General features: G+C 45.2%; 1 protein-coding gene and 1 pseudogene across 1 annotated transcript in view; both read left to right on the top strand.

Annotated features, from left to right (window-relative positions):
• The window catches only part of BAIAP2L1 (BAI1 associated protein 2 like 1), a 76,858-nt gene continuing 56,410 nt past the window's right edge, over positions 2,066-22,513 (top strand). The window contains exon 1 of the mRNA XM_018040635.1: positions 2,066-2,377. Within this exon, the coding sequence (XP_017896124.1) occupies positions 2,327-2,377 (51 nt within the window). The 5' untranslated portion in view covers positions 2,066-2,326. The remainder of the gene's footprint in view (positions 2,378-22,513) is intronic.
• On the top strand, positions 8,438-8,896 carry LOC102172860 (annotated as a pseudogene).

A 22,513-nucleotide genomic window follows, 5' to 3' on the forward strand; every position in this document is an offset into this window, starting at 1 on the left:
ACTTGTTTTAAGGTCTTGAGTCAAGGCCAGTACACTTTGTACTTCACTACGGCCCTCAGCAGGGCGCCTGGCACAAAGCAGATAATCAATACTCATTTGTTCTTGGGGACTCAGCGGCACCAGTCCTAATATTGATACAGACCAAGAGCTGACCATTCTCTAAGACTTCTAACGGAGCAACCAGGAAATTATTTCCATACGGGAGATTTCGTTAATATAGATATCTGTTAGGAGGTCTGCCTACACTTGTGAACCTGGCCCTTTGATCAGATTCCAGTCTCAACAAACAAACTGGGCCATCTGAGATGTGCTGGTTTTAAAGCAGTTGGTTAATTGCTATCTCTTCCTGGCTGAGCTGTGTGTTAAAGGTTAAGCCTCTGCTCTCTTTCTGGCTCCTCAGTTGACTGCCTTGCAGCAGAGGGTGAAATGATCCCATTCATCAGAAGGCCTGGAGGGAGGTTCTAACACAAAAGGTGACCGTCCTGCAAAGTTAAGGAAGAGATTTTCAAGTTTAAATGAAAGCTGACAGACATCCTTGAAGAGCCCAATATGAAAAACTGATAATGGTAAGGTCATCAGTTCACTCAATATGGCAAATAAGACCCACCGGGCAAATTTTATGAGTCAGATGCTAAAAACCTGTTAAGGAGAGGTAGCTGCTTCCACTGCTGGAAACCTAAGGGCTCCAACACCCAAGGATCCATTACCTTTTGGTTCTCAATCACAGTACACTTTATAGCTTGCAAAACACGATACCCTTGTCCCGGAATCCAAGTGGTTGATTCTGTCCTAAATCTAGCTGCATCTCATGCTTTTATATCCCCATCTAGGCCAAACAGGGCTTTCTTTGTGTATGTTTCCCAGTGAATTTTATAACAGGAGCAGTTTAGAAGCTTCGTAATAGCCCATAAAAGATAAAGATGAAATTGCACCCAGATAGAAGTTTTTTAGATACAGAATAAGATCTCCTGCTCTGGCTGGGTGAGTATCTCAGATACCAAGCAGTGTTTCAGGCTGGGAGAAGCCTGTTCCGGGTCCTCAGGCTGGGGTTGAGGTGGAGACAGAACAGGGAGTTTCAGGAGCCACCCTAAGGAAGAGCATTACCTCCACTATACCTGCGTTCACTGCTGCTGATGCTAAGTCACTTCAGTCATGTCCGACTCTGTGTGACCCCATAGACAGCAGCCCACCAGGCTCCCCCGTCCCTGGGATTCTCCAGGCCAAGAACACTAGAGTGGGTTGCCATTTCCTCCTCCAATGCATGAAAGTGAAAAGTGAAAGGGAAGTCGCTCTGTCCTGTCCAACTCTTCGAGACCCCATGGACCGCAGCCTACCAGGCTCCTCTGTCCATGGGATTTTCCAAGCAAGAGTACTGGAGTGGGGTGCCATCTTCTTCTCCGACCTGCGTTCACTATGGGCTTCTAAATCTTGTAATGATCTTGTGACTAGCACGGTTATATTGCACTGAATTAAAAGTCCTTCTTAAATCTAAGTTTGAAAACGTACTGCCATTTCTGTAACCAGGCATTTATTGATTTTTTTTCACATTATCAGGAACTTCCAAAAAGGGTTGCAAGAGGCTGCCTCTTTCCCCCACCTATGAGAGCCTTTGTCCCGAGGTCCCTCAGCTCTCTGAGGTCGGGGATACGAGAGGGCAGGAAGGGGTCAAGCAGGGAAATGAGTACAACTGGGGGACGCAGCCCCCGCGGAGAACGTGGGCGTCAGGGCCCCTGTCGCCAGCACTGCGAGGGGCACTAGAGAGCTCTAGGACCACAGAGGGGTGACCGCCTACGGCGCGGGCTGAAAGCAGAACAGCGTCGCGAGCCGGCCACGGACCCCTCACGCGATCTGGATCCCAGCTTTCCAGCGCCTCAGGTGGAGACGCCCCGCCCACTTGGCGCGGCGCGCCTCCGCCCCGCCCACACGGGCCTCACTGCCCCGCCCACCACGGCTCGGCCCGCCTCCGCCCCGCCGCCCAGGCCGCCTCAGGTGGGGCCGCCCCGCCCGCCCGGCCGCCCCGCCCCGCGGCCGCCCCGCCCACCCTGCCCGCCTCAGGTGGGGCCGCCGCGCCCGCCCTGCCCGCTCGGCCGAGTCTGGCCGAGTGAGTCTCCTCAGTTGCTCGCCGGCTGCCGCGGAGGTAGCGCTTCAAGTTTTGACGTTTTGGCCGCCGGGTCGCTCGACTTGCACTTCCCGGCCGACGGCTGTGGAGGCAGCCGACGCTTGAGGGCCCCTCAGCCGCGCCCCGGCGCTCCACAGCCGCCCAGGGTCGGGCGGCCACGAGGCCCGGCCGCGTCCTCCCCCGTTCGCCCGCCCGGCGGCTGCAGCCATGTCGCGGGGGCCGGAGGAGGTGAACCGGCTCACCGAGAGCACCTACCGGGTAAGCGGGCCCGCGACCCTGGGGGCGCCCGGGTTCGAGGGCGGGAGATGCGGAGACTGGGGAGTGGGGGGCCCGGGGTTCCGGGGGCGAAGAGGCTGGGACCGTGGGGGCGTCGGGGTTTGAGGGCGGAAGACTGGGGCTCCAGGGCTCGAGGCTGGGGGTGCGGGGAGAGGTCCGGAGCCCTGGGGAGCCGGGGTTCGCGGTTCGAGGCCGGGGAAGCGGGGAGCCCCGCCGGCGGCCGGCAGTCCTCGCCCGGGGGAACGGTCGGGATCCTTTACCTTCGAGGTGAGGAGGGGACTTGACGCGGGAATGTCCTCCCCTCCCCCTCCTTTCTTTACCCGGTCCCCTCCTCTCCCTCCCGGCGCAGGAGACGCCCGGCAAATTACACATTTCACAACCGAACGTCTTCGGGGCGGGAGGGTCCTGTGTCGCCCTTGGGGCGCGTCCTCCCCCAATCTTTCCCTCGGGGTCGGTGGCCTCGCCGGCGCGGCTACGGCGCCTGAGTTCTCGGAGAGCCGAGCTTGAGTTTCCTCCGAGAATGTAAGGGGGAAACTCCCAGGTAATCAGCCAGCGCCAGGTGAGCGGGGCTCGGCCCTGGCGCCTGCGGGGGCGCCCACGGCCCCAGGACTTCACTGGGAAGGTTTGAGACTCGCTCCCCCCGAGACCCCACCTCACGCAGCTTTACGTTAAATTTGGCTTTCAGATATCGATTATTTGGGGGAGGTTAATGGGAGTCTAAGAACGTCCGAGGTTTGAAGAAAGTTGGCCCAACCTTAAGCAATGCGTTGATGGTCATTCTCTTAACATGCACTTATTACGAGAGAATGTTTCCAGAAACATAGATTTAGGATTAGTGGCCAGTTTAGTAAGTTTAAGTACGTATAAATGAATTCCAGTTTGAAATAAGATATGTGTTTAATCATCTGCTATTAATAGAACACAAAACAACTTGTTTTAATTCGGCTTAGGCTCATGGAACCCAAGTTCTCAAAATGCATTTGTAGCCATTTTTAAGACCCAGAGTTGGGTCATTTGTATAGATTACTTTTTTTTTTTAACCCTAAAATTTAGTTTCTAGATTTACAATTGAATTTACAAGTGAATTCCTGAAATCAGAGTTTATTGACTTTTGTTGGGTAAGAATAAAAGCATGAAAATAGGTTCATAATCCTTTGTTCAAAAGACTGGTTCCCTTTGTCTGAATACACAAATCCTGTCACATGTGGACTATACTGCGTTCACACTAAACACAGTAGATACAGTTGTCATAGCATTCTCAGTAAGCAACTGTGACCAAAATCTGGTCCTTATTCATGTTTCCTTAGAAGAGGGCAGGTTTTAGAAATCCCAGAAATTTGAATGTTAAGGTTTTACCTTTCTGTTGAGATTGTTTAGATGATCCTGAAGATAGTGGGGGTAGGAATGTATGAGCTGTTGACTGTGTTAATATCACGTTGTTACTCTTCAACTTGGGAGTTGTGGCTACTCTGATGACTGTCAATTAAGGACAGTAAAACTACGTTATTGAGGAATGGAGATCATTGCTAATTTGAGTAGAATTGCACACACACACACACACACACCCCAGCCCCCGTGCCTCCAAGAACAGGCTGGTATATCTTTCCAATCTGAGATGAGATATGACTCAGGCTTCTAATCCTAAAGTCACTCATCTCTGCTTTTTCTCCCAGTTCTTCACTGTCACTTTCAGTGGTGACTCAGCAGAGGGGCTGTGCTCAAGTGAATTACAGTCCCACAGATATCAATTTTGCATTACTCAAAGAACTGAGGCAGGAGGAAAAAGGTGTGGATTTCATAGTTTGGGTTATGTGTTTATCGACACTGTTGTTTAGTCGCTAAGTTTTGTTCAACTCTTTGTGACCCCATGGACTGTAGCCCACAGGCTCCTCTGTCCATAGGATTCCCCAGGCAAGAATACTGAAATGGGTTGCCATTTCCTTCTCCATAAAACATTGGAAGTCATTTTCGTATTTTGAAAGGCTGTGATACCCTGACGATCAGAGACCTGTACCTTTGCTTTCCATTCCCAGGTGTCTTAAAACATACTAAAAGCTCACAGATGTTTATTGACTGAATTTAATCACCATTTCCTCGTTAATGTTTTAGGGTCAGGTTTAGGTTGGGATGGTGGGATAATAATTTACAGCCCCAGACAGCAAGTTTATATATAATCTATAAAGTGAATGCCACTAGCTCATGCTTTGACTATGATAGAAATACACAGTGAAATTTCACAGATCTGATTGAAAGCCCAGCATCTTTTCACCACCTCCTCTTCAGGTTCTTCCTCCCCCAACCCCCTCAAAACCAAACCTGAAAACAATTCAAGTTTAATACGGTAAGAGTCTCCCAGCAGTGTGGATGAACCTGGAAAAGAGATCTCCTTGATGTTACCTGGCAAGTTAGAATGTTTTACTAATAGAAATGCAGCCTAACCAGGTGCATTTACAAAAGCCGCCTGCAAATGAGATCTTATGACTCATATGGGTTTTGATATTTTTTAATACTCAAATTTCTCTAACTGAAATAAAGGAATAAATTCTTTAGAGAAAAAGGGGGATTATGAAGTAGTGTGATCTTCTCTATGCAGTATCAAATATCTTTAAATATTTATTTAAACATTTGCTGAGTTTTTTTCAATGTGTACTTAGACAAATGGTTACCAGAGAGCCATACTAAATCCCAGGAGGATGTGTGTTTTATGACTTTACGAGCAAATGGCATGATAGTAGGCCCCAAAATGTCAGGTAGTATCACTGTTGCTAATTAGAATTAAGCCAAAGATCCCTCCCCACACTTCAGCCTATACGACACCCATAATTTCCCTCAGCAGCTTGCTTGTGATTTTGCATGGGTTTTCTGATGAGTGCATGCTTTAGTGGTACAAGGAAGAAGTAAAGTTTAAAAAAAAAAAACCCTTAATTAAAAGTAACCACACACACACAGAAGTAACCACAACCTTGCTGGAAGTTAGACCTGTTGGTCTGAGGAAGTTAAGGAGGGCTGGATGTGATGTCACCCCTGCATTAATCTTGCTGAAGCAGCAGTGATGGGGGAAGGGACACAGAGGTCTTTGTTTAAATGTCACCTCCTCTGAGTCCCACTCAGACAGCTTTAAAATTGAAGACAACCCCATCCGTCTCCCAGTGCCCCCCACACTCATACCTGTAGTGCTCACTGCCTTAGCATATATTGTTGTTCAGTCGCTAAGCCTTGTCTGACTCTTTTGTGACCCCATGGACCGTAGGCCACCAGGCTCCTCTGTCCACGGGATTTCCCAGGCAAGAATCCTAGAGTGGGTAGCCATTTCCTTCTCCAGGTCATCTTCCTGACCCAGGGATCAAACCCGAGTCTCCTACATTGGCAGACAGATTCTTTCCCACTGAGCCCCCAGGGAAACCCTTAGCATATAATATATATTTATTTATCATGTATGTTTATCTCTACTCCAGCTTAAATGTGAGCTCCCAATGGAAAGAAGCTTTGTCTCTGAGCACCTAGCACACAGTTCCTGGCACCTAACAGGTGTACATACTTGATGACGAAATGAGCCTTTAATTAATTTAGTAAGCTCCTATCCTGTGCCAGGCTCCCCTCTCCCTCCCTTGACGCTTCATAGAGCATTTGTTTCATTCTAGTTACACATCAGCCCTCAAGGTGGGCCTGTTTATTTACTGTTGAGAAAGTGAGGCCCAAAGTCTGAGATATCAGTGCCCACAGGCCAGTTCCCCTGCCAGCCTCCATCCCCATTCCTTGGTGTAGGAATTTAGTTTGTGGTAGCCAGCAAACGCGCAAACCAATTCCATTTTCATACTGTGGTGCCTAAGGTGTCCCCCAAAGTTTGTTATTGCTAACTGATCAGCAGCAGCATGCTGTGAACAAACCTTCAAGTAAGAAAATGAGAGACTTTCATTCTTTCACTGGGTAAGGCAAGCAGTCTACACCTGCATGCTCAGTTTTGCTTGTGTAATGGTTTATTTTCTCAGCTTGGGTTTAAGTGGGGATGTTTCAGTGAAAGTCCTGCTTGGCTGGCTTCCAGTGTGGCCTGTGGCATATAGGTCTAGGCTTTGAAGCTGGTGGCTCAGACAGTAAAGAATCTGCCTTCAATTCAGGAGACCCAGGTTCGATCCCTGGGTCGGAAAGATCCCCTGGAGAAGGAAATAGCTACCCACTCCAGTATTCTTGCCTGGAGAATCCCATGGACCAGAGCCTGGTGGGCTCTGGTCCATGGGGTCGCGAAGTTGGACACAACTGAGCAACTAACACTTTCACTTTTTTTTGGGGGGGGAAGCTTTTGGTCAATGTTTATGTTTATTGCTGTTGCTTGTTGGCTACTTGATATTTTCATCTGTTCCCATAACACTGCTTTCTTCAGGTATGCTGAAGATAAAATAGCATCTGCAGAAGCTCAGACAGTTTGGGCTCCATGATGACTAAAAAAGGGAATTGTAAGAATCAGGTGCCAGGTAGCAGAAAGGGTTGCCAGGTATCCAATATTAAACTGCACAGCCCAGTGTTATAACATCTTATCTGTAAACACAAAGCCAAATAATGAGTGTCTTTTCCTGTCATAACATCTTTTCTTGATTGGAAAGAGGTTTTAGAACTATGATAACATTACTATGAGGACAGAGCAGCATCCTTTATTAACAAGGCTGGGGCCACTCACAAGTTCCAGGTTGCCTCTGACTTTGCATGTGTGACATTATTCCAGGCTCGGGCGTTAATTCCTACCCTGCACTTCTGTCGTAATGAACTGCAGGGAGACCTGCAGGGGAAACTGATGAGTGTGCGGTTGAAACCGTGTGGATTGTTTTTCCCTCAGAATTCCACACAGCTATTTATTCTGCAGTTCAATGTAAAACTCATTATAGAAGCAACACAAATATTTGTTGAACTTACCTGTTAACATTTGCAAATACATTTTTATTTCTAAAACTTTTATTTTTACTGAAATACAGGTAAAGACAGAGTGTTAATTTCTACTGTATAGCAGTGATTCAGTTACATGTATATGTACGTTCTTTTTAAAGATCCTTTTCCATTATGGTTCGCAGGATATTGAACATAGTCCCCTATGCTGTACAGTAGGACCTTGTTGTTTAGTAGGACCTAAAACTTTTTATTGAACTTTAATCTACATACTGAAAGGTTTGCTTAGGCCTTTATAGCTCACTAAATTGTCACAAATTGAACCCACATGTGTAACCAGCACCCAGATCAAGAAGTAGACCGTGACCAGGCCCGGAAGCCCCTCTCACGCCCTCTTCCAGGCACTGTACCCACTCCAGGATAGCTACTCTCCTAACTTAGAGCAGCACAGGCTAGTTTGGCTTATCTTGTCTGCCTCATTTCACTCAATATGTTTTTTGGATCCATCCATCCATATCACAGCAGTAGTTGCCATTAGTTTTTCTTTCACTGTGTAGTATTACAAGGTGTGACTGTATCACAGTCTGTTCTTTGAGGGGCGTTTGGATTGTTTTCAGACAACTCAAGGATATTATGAATAGTATGAGTCTGGTGGGCATAGGCCCTCATTTCTCTTGGGTGTCTACACAGAGGAGTGGAGTTCCCGGATTATCAGGTATTTAAATATTTATTCAGCTTTGGCAGAAACTGCTAAGCTGTCTGCCAAAGTGGTTGCATCCGTTTACATTCCCACCAGAAGTGTGTGAGAGTTCCAGTTGGTTGCTCTACAACCTCACCAACAGTTGATATTTTCCTTCCTTTTCATTTTGGCGGCTCTGATGGGTGTATGCAAAAGTTAAAAAAAATAAATAAATTCAAGGTGAAACAGTTTGCCCCAGGCTTGTTGGTTGGAGGTCTGTAACCACAGCAGGAATGCCATCTCCCTGGGGGATTCGAAGACAGATTCAAAGACAGAATAGAGACATAGGGATCAGATGCCCGAGAGAGGCATCAGTGGTAGTGTTCAGTAGAATAAAAAATAAATTTCAGTTTATTGGATTCTCAGACTCTCATAGGTGAACACATCAAAAGGTTTTCTTGTGGGCTCAGGCCCGTGGCGCCGGCAGGATGGACAAGTGTTGCAGTCTTCATGCTGCCAGGAAGCTCCGTAGTCACTGACAAGACCAGAAGTGGTATCATAAACAGTACAAGAAAGCCTATTTGGGCACAGCCCTGAAGGCCAGCCCTTTTGGTGGCACTTCTCATGCCAAGGGAATTGTGCTCGAAAAAGTAGCAGTTGAAGCCAAGCAGCCAGATTCTTCCATCAAGAAGTGTGTCAGGGTTCAGCTAATCAAGAATGGCCCAAAAAAAAAAAAAAAAAAAAATCACTGCTTTTGTACCCAGTGATGGTTGCTTGAATTTTATTGAGGAAAATGGTGAAGTTCTGATTGCTGGATTTGGTTGCAAATATCATGTTGGTGACATTTCTGGAGTCCTCTTTAACGTTGTCAAAGTAGCCAGCGTCTCACTTTTGCCTTTATACAAAGGCAAGAAGGAAAGACCAAGATCATAAATTTTGATGACAAAAGCACGGTAGTAATAAGTTCTCATATACCGGAAAAAAAAAAAGGGTTTTTTTTGTGTAAGAGGTTTAGGGGGCATAGATGAACCATAATTAAATGAACTAGACTGCTGGGGGTGTAGAGTTATTTGAACTTTCTAGTTAATTGAGTATTAAGGAGAGTTATGCTCTGACGGTAAAGCGTCTGCTTGCAGTGCAGGAGACCCGGGTTCGATTCCTGGATTGGGAAGATCCCTGGAGAAGGAAATGGCAATCCACTCCAGCACTCTTGCCTGGAAAATCCCATGGACGGAGGAGCCTGATAGGCTGCAGTCCATGGGGTCGCAAAGAGTCGGACACAACTGAGCGACTTCACTTTCACTTTCATGACCAACCTAGACAGCACATTAAAAAGCAGAGACATTACTTTGCCAACAAAAGTCCGTCTAGTCAAGGCTATGGTTTTTTCAGTAGTCATGTATGGATGTGAGAGTTGGACTGTAAAGAAAGCTGAACACCAAAGAATTGATGCTTTTGAACTGTGGTGTTGGAGAAGACTCTTGAGAGTCCCTTGGACTGCAAGGAGATCCAACCAGTCCATCCTAAAGGAGATCAGTCCTGGGTGTTCATTGGAAGGACTGATGTTGAAGCTGAAACTCCAGTACTTTGGCCACCTGATGGGAAGAGCTGACTCATTTGAAAAGACCCTGATGTTGGGAAAGATTGAGGGCAGGAGGAGAAGGGGATGACAGAGGATGAGATGGTTGGATGGCATCACCAACTCAATTGACATGGGTTTGGGGAAACTCTGGTAGTTGGTGATGGACAGGGAGGCCTGACGTGCTGCGGTTCATGGGGTTGCAAAGAGTCGGACATGACTGAGTGACTGAACCGAACTGAACTGAACTTTTCCTTTCTGTGTGACTTTTCGTAAAAACATACTTTACTGATACAGGCACAATAGACTAGTTTTTAAAAGCATTTCAGTGAGTTACAGTTAAATCAAGAGGCTTCAAGACTAGTACTTTTTTCTAAAGGAAATGTTATTTTTAATTTGGGTCTTCTCCACACTTAGATTGTTCATGCTTGAGAACAAGTCCCCCAGATTATACATCTCTGCATTTCCCACAGTTTCCCATGTTTTATTTATTTGTGTGTGCTGGTTTTAATCTTAGAGGCTCTTGAAAACTGATGTTTTTATATAGATATATATAGAAATAATATAGAAAATATAGGAAAAAACTAAATTTTACTGAGACCAGAGAATTTCCAAAATTTCTGTGGATATTTACACTGAAAGTAAAAGTTACCCAGAATCCCGCACTACTAACTCGTACTGTCACTCCTTCAGATATTTTTCAGTGCGCCTTTCCCTGTCGGTCAGTATTGCGTGCTTCACCTTTTGGAGGACTCTCCATTCTTCGTCAGAATGTATTCATCCACCCGCCTCCTTTTGGACGATAGGTCGTTGCCAGTACCTTGCCATTAAAGTACTGCTGTGAACACTATTGTAGGTGAAACTTAAACAAATCTGGGATCTTTTCCTTAAGCTAAATCCCCTGCAGGAGTTCCGGGGGAGGGGTAGTCAACATATTTGCTATACATTGCAAAACACCCTCCAGGAAACACACCCCAGGCCATGCTGTAATCTGATTGTGTGAGAATGTACTTTTCCTGAACCTCAACCAATTAAGTAGATGTTTTAAAATGGCTTCCTTTATATATATATATATCATATATATAGATATGATATGTATATATCCCATAGAGAGTTTTTTTAAAAAATAGTAAAACATGTATAAAACCTATAACAGGGTAGTTTGTGGACATTGGCCGGGAAAACACCCGAGATTTCATGTCTGGCAGTCGGGTGTAATTTCCCCTATAAACTTTGTACTTGATATGTCTGCAGTAATTACGGCTCTGCAGCCCTTGAGGCCTGTATACTTTTGTTCTTACTTTCCTCAGCCTTGATTTTATCATTCTCTTTACGTTTTCCAGACATTGAGTCTGTCTTTCTGGTGTTCTGGTTATAACTCAAATCTTTGTGGATAAAGGTGAGACTTGTGGAAATGAGATGAAATGTTGCGGTTTCTCTCTCCTTCGAAAGTAAATGAAAAATATCACGAGAATGTGTTCCCCATCCAGGGAGCAAACTTTTTTTTTTTTTTTTTAAAGCACCCCTTGGAGATGTAAGGGATTGCTCATAGCCTTCCAGAGCTATGTGCTGAGAAGGAACAGCTGGTGAGTGAGGGTGCCCTTCGGTTTGTTGCTTAAAATGGTTTTATTTGTGTGGTTCTTTGGAGGTTAAAAGTCCCTAAACAGTAGTAATTCCTTCACTAAAATACGAAAGGATAGCTGTGGTTAACTCTAGGTTAGAGGAAGAGGGGCTTTTATGTCTGCCTTACACTCTGCCTTCTGGAGTGTTTATATTTTATGTGAGTGGATTATGTTTATAATATTTAAGCTAAAAAAAACCCTAGAAATTGATAAATCTACTCCATATTAATAGATAAAAAATTTTAAAAACTAACCTAAAATGTGTCACTTCCTCTGTTTTGCAAACTTTCTAAGGGTAAACCTAATTTTGAATCTTACCATTTTCTCTTAATTTTTCCTTATTGGGGGGCACATGTTTAACTTTTAGTAACTTCAACAACTAGAAAAATTCTAGTTCTTACATCTTTTCAAACTCTTATCCCTGATGTTGCAAGCAAGCAGCTGATCCCCTTCAAGGTGCAGCTGTATCCCTGAATAGTACAAATGCAGGAAGAAGATGTGTGCCAGTAAGAAAAGGTACAAAAGTGGGATTAACAACCTGCCAACGTTAGAAGAGACAGAAGTTCAGATGATAACATAGTGCCTGTAATAAACAGGTGAAAGACTGGGGCTGGAGGTCAGGACAGGTCTCAGCTAATGAGTCCAGCTACAAGCCACCCCTGGGTGCTTCCTTTCCATCTTCTGGACAGAGTGGCCCCTCCTGCGTTACAGGGAGGGAAGCCCCGGTCTGAGGGGAGAGGGGGACCAGAGACCACCCTGGCCACCTGTTGGATGCAGATGCCTGAGGCCTAAGCTAGCCAATGCCTTTCTGGCCACAGAAGTTCAAAGGATGGAAGAAAATCAGGAAAATCACAATGATAATTCTTTATATTTAAGTGCTATAATTAAAAAAACAATTAAAACTTTAATGGTTTTAATGGACCAAATGGTTTATTTTTTCCATGGCTTCATCTTTCACTTGGAGTGCCAGACACAACCATGTCTGACAGTACAGTCTATTTCTAAATGCACAGACACTTTAAACATACAAAATACTTGTTCTTACATGACATTCAGTCCCACTGTTGCGCCGCTAAGACTGACAGCTTCTTCAGCAAACCGACCCATCCTTTGTTACCCCAGAGTCCTGTATGTACTCGATGATGTATTCCTCCGTTTGACCTTGCCTTCAGTTTTCACCCACCTCGTATGATTGTTGTGTCGATTATATGGATACAAAAGTTGTTAGGACAGTGTGTTAACTGCGAGCAGTAGTATTTTTTGTTTGCTAGCCCATAGCCGGAGAAGGCAATGTCACCTCACTGCCTGGAAAGTCCCGTGGACAGAGGAGCCTGGTGGGCTACAGTGCATGGGGTTGCTAAGAGTTGGACACGACTGAGCGACTTCACTTTCACTTTTTGCTTTCATGCACTGGAGAAGAACCCACTCCAGTGTTCTTGCCTGGAGAATCCCCGCACAGAGTCGGACACAACTGAATCGACTTAGCAGCAGCAGCCCATAGCCACCCTACATGAGTTGATTTTCATCTGTCTTGTTTACTGCTTATCCTCAGCATCTAGCAGAGTGACCAACACGTAAGTGGATAAAAGAATAGTATTAATGGCACAAATTTTTCTCTTGGTCAATGAGCTCTACACTCCTTGAGGATTTTTTGAAATCTCTCATTGTGCTGATGGCACAGTAAGAACTTAAAAATATTTGTTGGGTAAACAGAGAAGCTGTGTGCTCATCACACAGTTGAAACGAAACCCTCACCTGCTCCGTGGTGGGTGGAACTGCAGTTGCACTGACAATCCCAGCTACCATGTTCCAAGCGACTGTTAGGGATGCGCCAGCTTCCCGCCTACATTCATTCCTTCAGCGGTTCTCGTGCACCAGCCTGTGCCAAGCACAGAGGTCAGCCATGGGAACCACCCTGGGGAAGGAACAGAGCCTGTGCTGCTCTGAGTTTATAGTTTATGACAGGACAGCAGTGCCCTTCCCTTGCGCCTCAGCCTGCGCGGGGTCATCAGTTCCGCCTCCTCGCGCCTTCTGCACTTGCAGTCCTGGAGGTGGCCTACTTTAACCAGTTCTGTTCTTCGGACTTGTTTACTTTGTCCTAGTGTTGGGAGAAAGGAGGAAAAGAGGGATGTATGAGCAAGTTAAGTTCAAGAGGAGTTCCTTAGGTAGTTTGTAAGCAGTCTTTGTAAAGTTGGCTGTATGGGAGGAGTAGGTGAGAAACAAAACATAGCAAAAGTTTCAGAAGTTTTGATTCCCCTTACCAGCAACAGAACTATATTTAAAACAAGCAAGCTATTTTTACATTATTTTGAGTTTTTGAACTATATTTCTGATTGCAAGGGCTTGGATTTTAATTCAAAGCAGAATGACCCGTCTCATGGGCTCTGATTGAGGGACGTTTGTTAGAATTGTTCAGGTATCATGTAAGAGTAGTGTTTGGAAATAACTACTGAACTAAAAAAAGGAATATCACTGGATATATGAAATCAGTAATTTACTGCTGACCATTGAACAACACGAGTTTGAATTTTCTCAGGTTCACTTATACTTGGATTTTTCTCAGTAGTAAAATCAGTAATGCTGTATTGATGGAATCTGTGGATACAGAGGGCTGACTGTGCTCACATTTTCAACCATGGAGAGAACGGGTGCCCCTAACCCTCTCATTGTTCAAGAGTCAACAGGACTTTGGTCTGGTAAAGTTCCTGTTGCTCGTTACATATCAATACCTGGGGACTTTCTAAACAAACACAACTTGGCACACAAGACATTCTTCCTGTAGTTTCATTGCTTTTAACTCCATGACACACCTTTTTAAATTAATAACTGGGCAGACAGGAACACTTAACCAAATGGTCTAGCACACCCTATAGCCTGCAAAGTATGTGTCTGTTGACAGCTATTTTAAACCTAGTAATTAATCAGTCACTGTTTCCTTAATAAATACCATCTATCTTGGTAAAGTCATATACTTATAAGTGGTATTCAAGTTATATTAAAGATATTTGCATTTCTTATTTTTACTATGTCAATCTAGATTGCCTGGGTATTTTTTTTCATACCCATCTCCCTTAGACTCTGCATTTTCAAGGTCTAAGGGAGCTCTTCCTTCAATCACCTTTGGGTCCTGTATGTCGAGCGTAGGGCCAGGCTCACTGTATGTGGGTCGTAAGGATTGAACAAGGCTATTGTTTCACAGGCCCAAACATGAGGACTTTACAAAGTTGTGTATGTGTTAAGTTGCTCCAGTTCTGTCCAGCTCTTTGTGCCCCCATGGACTGTAGCCCAACGCTCCTCTATCCGTGGGGTTCTCCAGGCAAGAATAATGGTGTGTGTTGCCATTTCCTCCTCCAGGGGCTCTTTCCCACCCAGGGATCAAACCCACGTCTCTTATGTCTCCTGCTTTGGCAAGCAGGTTCATTACCACTAGCATCACTTGGAAAGCCCCTGGAAGTGTGCCAGTCGTTCAGCTATGTCCAGTCTTTGCCACCGCGCGGACTGTAGCCTGTCAGGCCCTCTGTCAGTAGGATTTCCCAGGCAAAGTGAAGTGACCCGTAAGTCCACATTATCTAGTATCTGTCTGTCATTGCCATGATAGATTGATCTCCCCCCCCCCCCCGCCCCGCCCTCGCATGAGTACCAGAAAAGAAGGCGATCTCCAGATTCTGACTGAAAGTTATGTAGTAGTGGTCCTGGCACTGTGGCTATAGGAAGGATTATTTCCCTTCCTTCAAATAAGAACATGGACTTCTAGGAACCAAGCAAAAATGGGTACTAGTATTATCATAGCTGGAATTTCAAGAAGTAATTCTTTTTAACTTCTGACGCTCAGGTATTACTTCCTTTGAAGTTAAAGGTCCAAAAGTTGCTTAAATTCTGGTGCGGTGTCCCTGGATCCCCTTGCTGATAGAAGCCAGTATGGGCCAGGCATTGCTTCCACGTCCGATAACACTGGCAGTTGGCAAGCTGGGATTGCTTGCTCTCGGTGCTGCCCTGAAATTCATGCAGCTGTATGGAGTCACAGTACTGGCTGGACCTTGGACCCAGTATAATCATCTACACTTAAAACCACAAGGAAAAGTGGTTTCAAATGATTCCACTCACAGACAGATGTGAAACTTCTGTCTGGTAAAGTAAAATGAAACTTTATAGTGTTCAATAGGGTTCAGGCTGTTGGGTTTTTTTTCCAAATTATGTTACCAGAGGATCGTGAACACTGATTGCCTATAACATGATTCTCCCTCCACAATTTTCTTAAAAGAACAACCATTGAAACCTAGTGCAGTAGTTTACTGGGCGGGATAGCCCTGGGACATCATTTTCTTGACAGGTTTGATTTTGTCCAAAAGATTTGAACAGTTACAGAACACACTTCTTTCTCACCTCAGTGTATTGGGACCTTTTTATTCTACTTAATTGTGCTTGGCTTCAGAGCAGTTTTGGTGGCCTAAATGAGTAGAGAAGGTGTTTTGTTACAGAACACTGTGTCTTTAAACAATGAAATAAAAGATCCTGGAGATGGGACTGCTTCTAGGTAACGAACCTTAAAGAGGGAGCAGTACATACCTTTCTGGTTCAGATCACTCTGCTTCTCATCACTTGATTGGTTCTTAAGGAGCTTAGGACCTACCAGGTTCTCAGAACTCTCTCAGAATGTTCTAGGAGAGGCTAAGCCCAGAGAGCTGGCCCTGTGCTTTACTAACCACTGGCCCAGTGGCTTCTTGGGAAGAGGCCATGTGGCAGGGGCGGAGCCTGGAACCCTTGGCACCTCATGGCCATTTCTAGCATGCCTTTTCCCCTCTGAATGAAGGACCGGCTTGGCAGAAATAATTATCTATAAGCCAAAGCCTGGTTATGGATGAAGAAAGGAAGGGAAAAAGGAAGGCAAAACAATGTTTAAGTCAAAGTTTCTGAAGCGGGGTTGTGGGGGTCCTCTCCTAGGAAACTGTCCTTCAAGAGGGACACAATAAGGATGTTTTTTGCCTGGAGAAGCTTTGCCAACCTCCTTCCTCAATTGTAGCTGGAGAGACAACCGCTAATCCAGCAGGAGATTCATCTCCAAATGGCTGGGTTTTCTTTTTCTACTAATGGATCGGATTGTTTGAGCGGCGGAAGTTGCTGCTAAAGCTACATGGGCTTAAGTGCTCTTCAGACCAGGAGCATGGTTCCGTCTGGTCCTGGACCAGTGTTCACAGAGGACAGTAGATGGCCTGCGTCTGAGCACATTCGACATTTCAGTGGGCAGCAGGCTAGTCAGAAATTACAGCTCTGTAGCCTTGATGAAGATTACAGTCTTCCCAGGTGTAAGGACAAAAGTCTTCCCAGGTTGCTCAGTGGTAAAGAATCGCCTGCCGGTGTAGGAGACGAAGGAAATGTGAGCTCACCCCTGGGTCAGGAAAGATTCCCTGGAGAAGGAAATGGCAACCCACTCCAGTATTCTTGCCTGAAAAATCCCATAGACCGAGAAGGCAAGTGGGCTACAGTCCACGGGCTCACAAAGAATCGGACAGAACCGAGTGACTGAGTGTGCACATACACTCTGAGCCGCCTGGGATGTTGAGAAGAGGTGTCAAGGATTTGTGCTGTTACTGTCTGTTTTTTGTGGGTTTTTTTTTTAAACATCTTTATTGCAGTGTAACTTATAAACTATAAAATTAACTCATTTTAAATGTACAATTCAATAAATTTTTACAGAATTGTGCAGTTATTACCACAAGCCAATTTACAACATTTCCGTCATCCCACAAAGGTCCTTTGTACCCATTTGCTGTCATTTCTCATCCTCAACCCTAGCCCCGGGCAATCACTAATATATTTTCCTTGTCTTTTCTAGATATTTCATAGGAATGGAATCATACAGAAATAGGTAGTCTTTTGTGACCAGCTTCTTTCACTTTTGGATAATGGAGTTTATCCATGTTGTACTTTACTCACTTTTTATGGCATTTTTATTCCATTTATGGATGTATCATGTACTCTTGCCTAGAAAATCCCATGGACAGAGGAGCCTGGTAGGCTGCAGTCCATGGGGTCACTAAGAGTCAGACACGACTGAGTCACTTCACTTTCTTTTTTCACTTTCATGCATTGGAGAAGGCAATGGCAACCCACTCCAGCACTATTGCCTGGAGAATCCCAGGGACAGCAGAGCCTGGTGGGCTGCCGTCTATGGGTTCGCGCAGAGTTGGACACGACTGAAGCGACTTAGCAGCAGCATGTTTCTTCACCTGTTCACCAGTTAATGGACATTTGAATTGTTGCCAGCAAGATATTTTTTAAAGAGCTATATTATCACCTAAATATTTTTAAAGTAATTTAAATGTCAACTTGGAGAAACGTAGAGTTGGGAAGCAAAATTCACAAGGAAAGAATGGCATTTATAGGCTTTGTAAGCCTGTTATGGGGCTTCTCTGGTGGCTCAGTGATAAAGAATCCACCTACCAATCAATGCAGGAGACATGGGTTCAATCCCTGGATTAGGAAGATCCCCTGGAGGAGGAAATGGCAACCCACTCAAGTATTCTTGCCTGGGAAGTCCCGTAGACAGAAGCCTGATGGACTCCAGTCAGATGAGACTTAGTGACTAAACAACAGCAAAGCCTGTTATGACTTAGTAGGTAAAGGGCAGAGTCTTGCAGCTTCCATGAGCCTCAGGTTGAGTTAATGAAGCCACAAGCAGTGCATTCCCTCACTCTGGGGATCCTGGCTGTGGCTGATCAGCCCGCCTAGTCGTTGAGTCTGTGTGCCCATCAGATGAGCTGAAGGCACTGCATGCAGCTGGTTCATTCAGGAGCACGCACAGCTCTTCAGTTCAGTACATCATTCTAAAAGAATTCAAGAACTGCCACTGTGAGCACATTGGGCATTAGACGGCTCAAGCCTGCGCTTGGTGCTGGAAGTGCAGTGATCCTTGACCTTAATTCATTTCCTTAGTTTTTACTAGGGAGACAGAGTACACAGGTAGTATCCTGTGAGGTAGAGGAAAGCCTTTTGAGGAAAGAGAAGCAAGAAACAGACCTGGAAAGAGGAGGAGGAGGAAGGTCGAGGAAGCATCTCTGAGACCGAGGTGGCCGGGTGTCCAGGAGAAAAGCCTGCAGGCTGGAGAGCAGGATCCTCGCGTTGGCCTGTTGAGAGCACAGCCCAGAGGCCACTATGTCTGGAGCACAGCGATGGGGGTGGGGAGGGGTGGCAGCAGCCCTCGATTGGGGGCTATAGCCGTGCTCTCGGTGCCTGGTCCTGCCCTGTGGTGGAAAGGATAGAAGTCGCTGTTGACTTTCCTCCTTGGTAGACTCGGGCTCTGTGTGTTCTCTATGCTTAGTCATGTCTGACCCTTTGCGACCCCATGGACTGTAGCCCTCCAGGCTCCTGTGTCCCTGGGGATTCTCCAGGCAAGAATACTAGAGTGGGTTGCCATTCCCTTCTCCAGGGGATCAAACCCAGAGATTCCAACCCAGGGATCAAACCCAGGTCTCCCGCATTGCAGGTGGATTCTTTACCAGCTGAGCCACCAGGGAACTACCTTTATCTCTCTTCCCCTGCTTAGATAGTTCAGTCCTGGGTCCTTTTTTAATGCTGAAAAGGGAAACAGTTTATGGTACTTAAACAGTACTCTTCACCTATCAGGCAAAAAAGTATGATAACACCAAGTGTTGGTGATCATGGCAACATAGTATGGTGGTTGTAGGAACACAGAGTGCTGCAGCCACTTTGGAGAAAGTGTTTGACAATATCAAACAAAAATGAAAAATCTATCATGTACTCTGTGCCCCAGCGATTCTGTTTCTCGGTAAATTCTTCCCTGTGTGCACATGGACAGCTTCTTGCCAAACAGTTGGTATTAGCAGTAGCTTGTAAGCCCTCTAAATGTCACTTAGATGAGGAAGTCAAAAAATTGGCTTATGTGGTTGTGGGGGTCTGGAAAATCTGAAATTACAGGGTAAGCCAGCAGCTGGAAGTCCATGAGCAGAATGTCTTCTTCCTCAGGGAAACCTCAGTTCTATTCTTAAAGCCTTTCAATGGATTGAGTGAAGCCCACTCAGATTATGGAGGATAATCTCCTAAAGGCTACTGGTTGTTAACCACATCTTCAGAAGTCCTGCACAGCAACACCTAAATTAGTATTCAGTTGACTAACTAGGTACGGTAGCAGACACACAAGATTAGCCATCACAAAGGGATACAGAAAGAAGTTAAATAGGAATAAACTCAGTTAACACATATCAAGGTCAACAGGTCTCTGAAGTATAACATTGAATTTTAAAAAGAGTAAGATGTGACAGTAAAATTTATTATATGATGCTATTTAATTAATTAAATGCTCAGCAAAATTACCAATCCTGACTAAATATATGTGTGTATAAAATGAGTTAGAAAGTTTCCAGTCAAGTATTGGTTCCCTGTGGGGATGAAAAAAAGATATGAGACTTGAATGGGGTGGTTAAAACACCTTGTGGTTTTTGCCATGTAGTTCTGTAACGTTTTAATTCCTTTTCAACAAATGAAATCAACATGACAGTGTTAACCGTTCATTATTGATTCCCCAAAGGACTATAGGTAGTTGGAGAATCTTCTTTTTCTCCCCTACGCCTTCCCTTTTTTTAAGGGAAGGAAAAGGAGAAAGTCAGAAATATTTGTTTGTCTGGGTAGAACTTGTCCATATTGTGTAACTATTAGAAGATTAATTATACTCATCTAACATCAACATTCAGAAAACTAAGATCATGGCATCTGGTCCCATCACTTCATGGGAAATAGATGGGGAAACAGTGTCAGACTTTATTTTGGGGGGCTCCAAAATCACTGCAGATGGTGACTGCAGCCATGAAATTAAAAGACGCTTACTCCTTGGAAGGAAAGTTATGACCAACCTAGATAGCATATTACAAAGCAGAGACATTACTTGCCAACAAAGGTCCGTCTAGTCAAGGCTATGTTCTTTCCAGTAGTCATATATGGATGTGAGAGTTGGACTGTGAAGAAAGCTGAGCACCAAAGAATTGATGCTTTTGAACTGTGGTGTTGGAGAAGACTCTTGAGAGTCCCTTGGACTGCAAGGAGATCCAACCAGTCCATTTTAAAGGAGATCAGTCCCAGGTGTTCTTTGGAAGGAATGATGCTAAAGCTGAAACTCCAGTACTTTGGCCACCTCACGCAAAGAGCTGACTCATTGGAAAAGACTCTGATGCTGGGAGGGATTGGGGGCAGGAGGAAGAGGGAACAACAGAGGATGAGATGGCTGAATGGCATCACCGACTCAATGGACATGAGTTTTGGTGAACTCCGGGAGTTGGTGATGCACAGGGAGGCCTGGCATGCTGCAATTCATGGGGTCGCAAAGATGACTGAGCAACTGAACTGAACTGAACATCAAGAGGAGTTTCCCTGGTGGCTCAGCAGTAAAAGAATCTGCCTACCAATGCAGGAGGTGTGGGTTCGATCCCGGGTTGGGAAGATCTCCTGGAGAAGGAAATGGCAACCTACCCAGTATTCTTGCCTGGGAAATCCCATGGGCAGGGGAGCCTGGTGGGCTACAGTTCATGAGGTTGCAAAGAGTTGGACATGACATAGTGACTAAACAACAGCAACAAATCAGGGGTAAGGCTACTAGAAACCTTCCCCAAAGAAAATATTGTAGAAACTTGCATAATTTCTTACCCTAAAATAGTGATCTTTGTCATAAAAGCATTTTTATCTCACTTTATTGCATAATCCTCCTCAAAGAACTTATCTGGAGGCCTGAGGGGTGAGTGCAAAGGTTAGTGCCTGGGTCTGACTCTACCTGTTGGACCTTCAGGAAGGTTTTTATATTTCACATCTGAAATTTTCATGTCTCATCTGCAAAATGGGGGTGATAACTGTTGCATTGTTAGGGTCTGAAGAGAGAACCCAAGTGAGGTGCTAGGCCTAGAGCCTGAAACATAGACTCTGGAGCATCAAAATGCATTTCAGAAAGAAAAAAGGAATCGAGCTTCCAACTGGATAGAGCAGATAATAATTATACCTCCAGTTTTCTTGGTACCGCTTCTGGAGGTTTTTGTACTCATGGTCTCTCTCACCCTGACATAACACTTTGAGGCAGGAGAGCCCGGATCATTTGTTTTCACCTTACTGAGAGGAAGCGGTGGTGCCTGGAGACTTCTAAGTAAATAGGAGTGCTCATCCCTCTGAAGAGCAGACTAATAACTTCCGAGCTCCTGTCTTGCAACGTTAGTTACTGTAGTTGACTCAGTGCACTAGGAGTCAGGTGCCCTGTAGAGCGCACAGTAAGTGTTCCATAAATGTTAGTTATTATTCCATGGAATGCTCATACCCATCATGAGGTAAAAATGAGTTTTTGCCATCTTACAGAGGAGACTGGCTCAGCAAGGATAGATGTGATTTGCCCAAGGATTCGAGGCCATGGGGTTTTTATGCCATGTTCCGTGCCCCTCGTGTTCCTGGCTACTGGGATGGCATGTTACAAAGTATCTGTTGTTGTTCACTTGCTAAGCCGTGTCTGACTCTCTGCAACCCTGTGGACTGCAGTATACCAGGCTTCCCTGCCCTCCACTATCTCCTGGAGTTTGCTCAAATTCGTGTCCAATGAGTCTGTAATGCTACCTAACCATCTCATCCTCTGCCACCCCCTCTTCTGCCTTCAATTTTTCCCAGCATCAGGGTCTTTTCCAATGAGTCAGCTCTTCCCATCAGGTGGCCAATGTATTGAAGCTTCAGCTTCAGCAACCGTCCTTCCAATGAGGATTCAGGGTTGATTTTCTTTAGGATTGACTGATTTGATCTTCTTGCTGTCCAAGGGACTCTCTAGAGTCTTCTCCAGCATCACAATTTGAAAGCACCAGTTCTTCGGCACTCAGATGATACTAATTGATCTGTAATACAAGTTGATAGCTGGTAGCCTGGACAGATCATACAGACTGTTCACATTCGACTGGTAGGAAGCATTTTTGTGTATTTATATCTTCAAATATGAGTACTTTTGTTCTAACTTAATAGTTCAAACAAGAACATCTCAGTTGTCTAATTTTCTTGGCTTCTGCTCCCCATTCAAGGTGGGCATGAACACATGGCTCTTCAGACCATCAGTTAGTCCACAGGCATCCGCCCTTTTGCTAGATTTACTCACCATTACTTTCCCTAAGGGCTCCCCAAGGTGGCTCAGTGGTAAAGAACCCACCTGCCAATGCAGGAGATGAGGGTTTGATCCCTGGGTCAGAAAGAGCCCCTGGAGAAAGAAATGGCAACCCACTCCAGTATTGTTGCCTGGGAAATCCCATGGACAGAAGAGCCTGGGAGGCTACAGTCCATTGGGTCACAAAAGAGTTGGACACGACTTAGCAACTAAACAGCAACAGCTTTCTCTAAAG

Source organism: Capra hircus, chromosome 25 (assembly GCF_001704415.2).
Source record: "Capra hircus breed San Clemente chromosome 25, ASM170441v1, whole genome shotgun sequence".
Lineage (NCBI taxonomy): Eukaryota > Metazoa > Chordata > Mammalia > Artiodactyla > Bovidae > Capra > Capra hircus.